Below are 8,873 nucleotides of genomic sequence, written 5' to 3' on the forward strand. Positions count from 1 at the left end.
AATTGAGCATTGTATCTAGTATCTAGTATGGCTTGATGAGAAATGGTATTTTTAAACTGTATATAAATGCAACATGTCGAAAGACATATTTGAGTTTATCACAGATCGAAGCAGGTGGTCAAACGTATGTACCTTGATAAATTCTACTACTTCATCCAAGCTGTGCATTAGGGTGGTTTTTTTGCAAAAATTGTAAAGCTTCGTGGATTTCATGGTAAAATAAATATTTTGGCACTAAAAAAACGTCGAAGCCGCGAGGATTTAATTTTTTGAATTTTTTTGAGCTTTGATGTAATCAAAGTAGGAACAACGGATACTAGGTACGACAGAAAACCGAAGGGTGGACCAAATATAGACGAACAGTCACAGTTCTTCGAACAGAAACAATTATCCAACAAGGCACAATGCTTCGTTTTTGGATCTATGTCGAGTTTATATCCAGTTCGTTTTACGCGACGGCCGAAATTGTTAATGAAGACCTCGTTCGGATCGTATTTATTCATGATGGCTGGTAATAAATAATTGCTGGCTCATACATTCCTTTGTAGATCGTCAGGTCACACATACCCACAAACTTTCGTCTAGCAGTTTCATCCAGTTTTAAGTCCAGCATGTCCCTACCGTGATATATCATGCCACTTTTACCCCAGTGCGATCTGCCATTAAATTCTTTCGTCTGAAATATATGACATCAAATAAATAGCAGGATCTGAACACCGATCACGTAATCTGGTCTGGTGATCATTAAAATACCAAAGTTTGTAGAATGGTTTGATAGCCGGCCAGACTACCAGATGCACGTTCATAGATGTCGTCTCTGTTCCATAAATAAAATTCGAAATGCACTGATACCCTACCATATGAAGTGGCCATTAAGATATCGGATCGGTCGGAGAATCTCATCAAGATACCTTGTAATGGAAATACAGTGGGAGTTTTCTCCACAATCGCTTTGACAGCCCTCACAAAATCTCCCAATCGACACAACTCAAGACTAAATCTTCAAGACAAATAAAATTAAAAAAATTAAACGAAAACTACGAATATTCCGAGATTTACTCGTTGTCCAGGATCGTAATACTGTTTGAACCATGAGACCACACACAGGCCTTTCCAAGAATTTTTTGAGGATCATCGTGACATATAGGAGCAAACATTTCGTCATAATATCCCACAGATGGGTTTTTAAAGCGCCCTTCTTGAGTTGCATAAATTGGTACCCAGTCAGGTAAAGGTAACAATAAAACCAATTCCATAACGTATTCGAATAGGTGCAGTAGGTTATAGCCTGAAAGTGTGCAGCATTTTGCCATTTAAGTGAACATTCTAATCTGATTTCATACCCAGTGTGTTAGCTGTGGAACATTTGCTCTCGGTAAGTGTAAACGCGATTTCTTTAGCTACAGAAGTTATTAGAGCAAAATTGTTATACGTGGACGGCACATGATCATTCGTATAATCAGTTCCTTTAGTTGATTTATCCACAATTGTCCAATTAGCTACGACAACTTCTTTGAATGCCGGAAACCAGTAAAGCGATATTTGATCTGTATTCTTTGCCATGTGTTCTGCGTTACCGTTTGTTAGTATATCATCGGGGACAACGTAATTGTGAGCGAGTGTTTTATACAGTTCTACCGTATTCAGTGTTACTTCTACTACAATTCCTAATATTACAAGCAGGGAGACGACGGTCATTCGAAGCTTTAAAAAAGTGTCAGTGCGTATACGTACCTAGAAGACCCAGATGGATTTTGAACGCTTTCAAGTCCTCTGGATCAGTAATCTCTTTTATCTCACCTTTCCCGTCGACAATTTTCAATTTAGCGATCTGAGAAGAAATAGAAGCGTGATACCTTATTGAAGAACCATGTGCACCAGTCCCAATTGCTCCACCAATTGTTATATTGCCGAACGCAGGTGTAGTTCTAAATGCACGATCGTGTAAACGCAAAAATGTAGTTGCTTCTCGCATATTCAAACCAGCGCCAAACGTTGCCGTCTGATCGCCGTTCATTTTCATGGATCGAATTCCGGTCATATCAACAGGTATCCCTTCCGTGCAGATGATGTCCGTTTGGGAATGTCTAACACCAAATGCTTTTACTGTTAGCTTTTTCCTGATTGCTTCCTTCACAATTTTAACAACGTCGTTAGTGCACTTCGGATATCTTATGTATTCACACGGTTTGCATAATGGATATCGGCGATAAGACGAGTACTCTTTCGTAGCACTATTGAAAATGAGCAGATTTGAGAAAATCTGTTGCGCCAGAGAGAGGTAAAACGAGCCATCAGAACAGTCGGAGCGTTTGCTGCGACTGAGCCCCGTACAAACCCGTATATCTATTGCGTACGTGACCCTAGTGCGTCTGTCACCCTACTTTGACCGTAAGCCTATTGCGCCGGTTAATGTAGTTAAAGTAAAATTATTATGTAATGTGTACATCCTACAAATTGCGCATAGCGCAATTACGAAGCATCGGACGACGTTCCTTTCAAATGAAACAAAAATTTCAAATCGCCCTAAAATTTTATTTTTTTGAAGGGTCTAGTATCGGCCTCAGTCCGAGGACCCAAATTTTTTTCAACTACATTCTATTCGGCCTTTGATTACCTCCCAAATGAAACAAAAATTACGAAAAACGGATGAAATTTGCTCGAGTTATACGTAAAATACACATAGGGCCCTAGTAGTGGCCTTAGTCCAAGGACCCAAATTTATTTTTTTTTCAACAACATTCTATTCGGCCTTTGATTACCTTCCAAATGAAACAAAAATTACGAAAAACGGATGAAATTTGCTCGAGTTATATGTAAAATACACATAGGGCCCTAGTAGCGGCCTTAGGCCAAGGACCCAAATTTAATTTTTTTTTCAACTACATTCTATTCGGCCTTTGATTACCTCCCAAATGAAACAAAAATTACGAAAAACGGATGAAATTTGCTCGAGTTATATGTAAAATACACATAGGGCCCTAGTAGTGGCCTTAGTCCAAGGACCCAAATTCATTTTTTTTTCAACAACATTCTATTCGGCCTTTGATTACCTTCCAAATGAAACAAAAATTACGAAAAATATTGAAATTTGCTCGAGTTATATGTAAAATACACATAGGGCCCTAGTATCGGCCTCAGTCCGAGGACCCAAATTTAATTTTTTTTCAACAACATTCTATTCGGCATTCGATTACCTTCCAAATGAAACAAAAATTACGAAAAACGAATGAAATTTGCTCGAGTTATACGTAAAATACACATAGGGCCCTAGTAGTGGCCTTAGTCCAAGGACCCAAATTTAATTTTTTTTTCAACAACATTCTATTCGGCCTTTGATTACCTTCCAAATGAAACAAAAATTACGAAAAATATTGAAATTTGCTCGAGTTATATGTAAAATACACATAGGGCCCTAGTATCGGCCTCAGTCCGAGGACCCAAATTTAAAATTTTTTTCAACTACATTCTATTCGGCCTTTGATTACCTCCCAAATGAAACAAAAATTACGAAAAACGGATGAAATTTGCTCGAGTTATATGTAAAATACACATAGGGCCCTAGTAGTGGCCTTAGTCCAAGGACCCAAATTCATTTTTTTTTCAACAACATTCTATTCGGCCTTTGATTACCTTCCAAATGAAACAAAAATTACGAAAAACGGATGAAATTTGCTCGAGTTATATGTAAAATACACATAGGGCCCTAGTAGCGGCCTTAGGCCAAGGACCCAAATTTAATTTTTTTTCAACAACATTCTATTCGGCATTCGATTACCTTCCAAATGAAACAAAAATTACGAAAAACGAATGAAATTTACTCGAGTTCTATGTAAAATACACATAGGGCCCTAGTAGCATTTCACTTCTAAGGCCCTAACTCACGGTCCACTCACCCGGTTAAAAAAAAAACTTTTTTTTCCTGGATTGGTATTGACAATACCTATCATTTGCGGTGTCATTTACATTTCCATCGTTTATTTTGCCATAAATATCACCAAAAGACCTTAAATCACTTAGGTGGCCCTAACTCACGAAGGGCCGACCCGAATATGCCCATCTTCGAACTTAGCCTCACTATTTCGACTATCTTTCAGGGAAAAAATTTTTGAAATCGGATTTGATTTACTCAAGATATCAGACGGACAGACGGACAGACAAAATTTTTATTGCAGATTCGTCATCTATGAACATAGGCAAAAACTTTGCCCTTACCGTCTGCTTCGAATTCCATCAATTACACACGGCATCGTAATCCTATAAGCCCCTTTGTACTTCGTACGGGGCTAAAAATAGAATTTAGCAAGAGGAAACGTTACAACTCACCTGGAAATAGGCCACAATAATGTAAAATTTATTACACAAAAAATGTACTGAAGACAAAGTTTCAAATTCATTTTGAACGTACCTAGGTCGAGAATAGAATGATCCGAACGAACTGAAAACATTTGCTCTTATAATCCAAAAAAAATACGTTGCACCTGTGCCAATATTAATTTTTAGGAAGATAGAAACACCTTTAATCGATTTCTCTGTTCAAAGCAAGAATTTTATTAAGAAAAACAAACTTAAATATATTTAGCGAATCATACATTTTAATCAGTCAAATCGTGAATCTCGTCCAGTTAACATATCCGCTAAATTTTCATCCTCAACTATTGATAGTTAAATACTAAGAATAATTACTATCAATAGTTGATAGGGAGAATGGTTTAACTGTGATGCGGGCAAACCACTCGATGTAACTCTTTTTTTCGCATGCAATTCTTTACTACTCTTTATGTAGTTTGCCCTTCGTGGTGATGTTAACTGGACGAGCGTCACGGTTTGACTGATTAAAATGTATGACCTACTAGCCAACTGGCAACTACTCAACTGATGTTGAGGAACGTATTGTTAGGAAAATGGTTGAAAAATGTACTGAAAGAATTTAAACGAAGGAAAACCGAATCATCTGCCACTTGTGACGCAAATTTCTTGTTGTAAAATTTTCTTTCACAAATTTTTTGAGTCTATTTTTTGTTGATAAAACTTTTGCGTACGACGCACAATGCGTCACCCTCGGCGATATCAGTTATTTTGTAAATAAGATAAAGACATTTACCATTTAAGGGTTTTTTGACTGATCTCACCACTTTTGTAAGTATGTCATTTCGACAACATCAAAAAACCTTATGGAAATTAAAAAATGCTAGAGAAATCAGCCTGAATCCCAAAATCTAGAAACCAATCTTGGTACACCTCACTTATACTGAAAATAACCCAAATCCATCAAAAAATCCGATGGAAGTTAGGAAGTGCCAGAGGAATCATCTGTCATCCCAAAATTTAGGAACCAACCTTGGAACATCTTACTCATGTCGAAAATAACCCAAATCCATCCAAAAATCCAATGGAAGTTAGGAAGTGCCAGAGGAATCATCTGTCATCCCAAAATTTAGGAACCAACCTTGGAACATCTCACTCATGTCGAAAATAACCCAAATCCATCAAAAAATCCGATGGAAGTTAGGAAGTGCCAGAGGAATCATCGGTCATCCCAAAATTTAGGAACCCATCTTGGAACATCTCACTCATGTCGAAAATAATACAAATCCATCCAAAAATCCACTGGAAGTTAGGAAGTGCCAGAGGAATCATCTGTCATCCCAAAATTTAGGAACCAACCTTGGAACATCTCACTCATGTCGAAAATAACCCAAATCCATCAAAAAATCCGATGGAAGTTAGGAAGTGCCAGAGGAATCATCTGTCATCCCAAAATTTAGGAACCGACCTAGTGGAAGTTAATACTTAATGATCCCAACAGTTCCCAACCAGAAATACATCCCAAAACAACACACACCATTCACCACATTACGATCAATATCATGCACCAAAATATACAACACACACACACATACAAATTGGCTTTTTTATGGCATTTGTATGGACAATTTGGGGAGCTCCAGTTCCCAAGATATGAGTTTTTTCCAACTTTTGAAAATTCCATTCTTATTTTTGGGCCATTATTAGCCTACAACCAAAATTACAGGAAAATCTATAGAAACGTTTAGAAGTTGCTGGATCCACTTTTCCATAGGAACTAACTAACTAACTAACGTAGGCGATTTCAGTTATCTGAAAAAACGAAATTTTGCTTATTTTCATACAAACATCAATATTTCGAAGTTCAATATCTCGGCCAATTTTGAAGATTCCACTTATCCTAGTTTGGAGTTAAGGGGGAGAAGTCAAAAAATTGCTGTAAATATGCTCCGCCGTCCTCAAAATTTTTTTGTTAAAACATTTTTGGTAGTGGACTTGCGTCAAGCCCGCTTACTAACGTGAGGGCATGATTCAATATTGCATGATAGTTTTTCGGGCCAGCCTTGAACAGACTTCCTAAAATTGATCAATTTCAGGGTTGATTCTAATACAGGGTTTTATTACTCGAATTAGAATTGACGTTTTTCACGTTCTATATCGGGGACATTTCAACATTTTCCCCATAAAATTTGACCTTAATTTACTAGTAGGGATTGGTTTTATCATTTGTGGGCGTACTTGACCGATTTAAAAAAAGCGATGACTTTAAAAGTTTCCTCCGAATGAGCTTTCAAAACTCTTTAACTTGGTATAGAATCGAATGATCTCATTTCGGCATACTTTCTGGATCCATCAATGGAAACCATATGCTCCTATTGGAACCCTTATTAGAACCAGTCATACACCACACAACAATTATTATCACAGGCCATGCTCACGAGCATGCCAAAAACACCGAATTCTATTGTCAGAAATTGAATGAAATCAACATAAAAATAAATTGACTGGAAGAACCCCCCCAAAACAATTAAAAATTAAATGGCTTTAACACGTATACAACAACAACAAAAAAAACACCAAATTATACATGTAATGCCATGATGCCGAATAAAATGCATTGCGGTGAATCATTTTCCACTTTTCACGACTCTGTTATTATTTATCCTATCTCTGAAAAATATCATCACATCGGCCCATATTGCGTTTTATATAAATTCGACGAGTAGATTGGGCTCATGAATAAAATATTATTTTTTTTGGAAAGCGAAACTATTGTATAAATTATGAAACATTGTTACGCAGTAGGGAGATGTGGTGTAGTTAACTATTACACAAAAACAAAAGCCTGTGTATGATGTTGCATTTAATTGCATTTAAATTGATGATTGTTTACCAATGATGTTCGACGAAGATGACTATGTACGCCAGAAGTGTGTGAGGGATTCGCTAGTTTTATGTTTTACGTGTCATCTCATTACAGTATCATCGCGTTGCGGATAGAATTAGTAAAACTTTTATCAAAGCACTAGATCATTGCTGGTTACATGGAAATTGTAAAAGCATAACATGTGGCATGAATGCATTTCATAGCTAGACAGATTCGTTCAGCATTCGAATGTCTCCATCTACCTACTAACAAAAAGGTACTGAAAGGAGTGCTTTGTTTTTATTTCACTAAACCATTGCACTGCTCGACTTCACAAGAGACATTTTGTAAAAGGAAAATGTCACTTAGTGAATCAGTTGTGAACCACACCGATGCGTTACGTCATTAAATCTATTACTTCATTTGTTCTAAGCACACTCATGTTAATGGATGATAATGAATTGACTGATAAAAAACCAAATCAATTTAACATTCTCTACAACTTCAGTCATTGCAACAATTTGCAATAGTGAGTAAGTTTACGTTTTTAGAGGACATAGAAAAGTAGATAAGATATCGCAAATTGTTGGTACAAATTGTAGGAAATGTTGTCGTCATTTTAACTCTGGATTGTTTAAAAAAGATCTAAAAGCAAGAAATTTATAAAATCTAAACAGTCAAAAATACGCTTTTAAGGCCAGGTTATGGTCCGATATATCGCACAAATGTCAGGACGCATAGCCTGGCCTTAAGGCCAGGTTATGGTCCGATATATCGCACAAATGTCAGGACGCATAGCCTGGCCTTAAGGCCAGGTTATGGTCCGATATATCGCACAAATGTCAGGACGCATAGCCTGGCCTTAAGGCCAGGTTATGGTCCGATATATCGCACAAATGTCAGGACGCATAGCCTGGCCTTAAGGCCAGGTTATGGTCCGATATATCGCACAAATGTCAGGACGCATAGCCTGGCCTTAAGGCCAGGTTATGGTCCGATATATCGCACAAATGTCAGGACGCATAGCCTGGCCTTAAGGCCAGGTTATGGTCCGATATATCGCACAAATGTCAGGACGCATAGCCTGGCCTTAAGGCCAGGTTATGGTCCGATATATCGCACAAATGTCAGGACGCATAGCCTGGCCTTAAGGCCAGGTTATGGTCCGATATATCGCACAAATGTCAGGACGCATAGCCTGGCCTTAAGGCCAGGTTATGGTCCGATATATCGCACAAATGTCAGGACGCATAGCCTGGCCTTAAGGCCAGGTTATGGTCCGATATATCGCACAAATGTCAGGACGCATAGCCTGGCCTTAAGGCCAGGTTATGGTCCGATATATCGCACAAATGTCAGGACGCATAGCCTGGCCTTAAGGCCAGGTTATGGTCCGATATATCGCACAAATGTCAGGACGCATAGCCTGGCCTTAAGGCCAGGTTATGGTCCGATATATCGCACAAATGTCAGGACGCATAGCCTGGCCTTAAAAAGAGAAATGTGCAACAGGTCTCCTATACGTACTTCCATTGTAACTGATACAGGTTCGATTCCCGTGTCATGTTAGAATATGGAATTTTTCTAGCGATTTAATCGGTAACGTTCTAAAGTTCACACAAGCTTTCACAGTATGGTTAGTTGCAGTGTGTTTGGTGGTTGCAACGATGAATAACTCGCATGACGTAACCCAAATACG

The 8,873-nt window shown here is 38.0% G+C and overlaps 1 protein-coding gene across 1 annotated transcript; it reads right to left on the reverse strand.

Moving 5' to 3' along the window:
* Positions 1-22: 22 nt before the first annotated feature.
* Positions 23-4,352, reverse strand: LOC119072988 (L-gulonolactone oxidase 5-like). The gene is made up of 8 exons (XM_037178311.1): positions 4,327-4,352; positions 1,735-2,234; positions 1,344-1,667; positions 1,060-1,288; positions 754-1,000; positions 568-676; positions 318-508; positions 23-31 (listed from the first exon to the last, which is right to left on the reverse strand). Exons 2-8 carry the CDS (start codon positions 2,039-2,041, stop codon positions 23-25), a joined length of 1,416 nt encoding a protein of 471 aa, XP_037034206.1. The 5' UTR covers positions 2,042-2,234; positions 4,327-4,352.
* Positions 4,353-8,873: the final 4,521 nt, after the last annotated feature.

The sequence above is a fragment of the Bradysia coprophila genome, assembly GCF_014529535.1.
Source record: "Bradysia coprophila strain Holo2 chromosome IV unlocalized genomic scaffold, BU_Bcop_v1 contig_84, whole genome shotgun sequence".
Classification (NCBI taxonomy): domain Eukaryota; kingdom Metazoa; phylum Arthropoda; class Insecta; order Diptera; family Sciaridae; genus Bradysia; species Bradysia coprophila.

What these genes read in the sequence shown, in the direction of transcription:
- LOC119072988 (XM_037178311.1), bottom strand. Translation starts at nt 2,041, where the DNA reads ATGACCGGAATTCGATCCATGAAAATGAACGGCGATCAGACGGCAACG. An exon ending in TTCCACAGCTAACACACTGG is followed by an intron (nt 1,289 to 1,343) that starts GTATGAAATCAG and finishes GCACACTTTCAG; the next exon opens with GCTATAACCTACTGCACCTA. An exon ending in TGCTAGACGAAAGTTTGTGG is followed by an intron (nt 509 to 567) that starts GTATGTGTGACC and finishes ATTTATTACCAG; the next exon opens with CCATCATGAATAAATACGAT.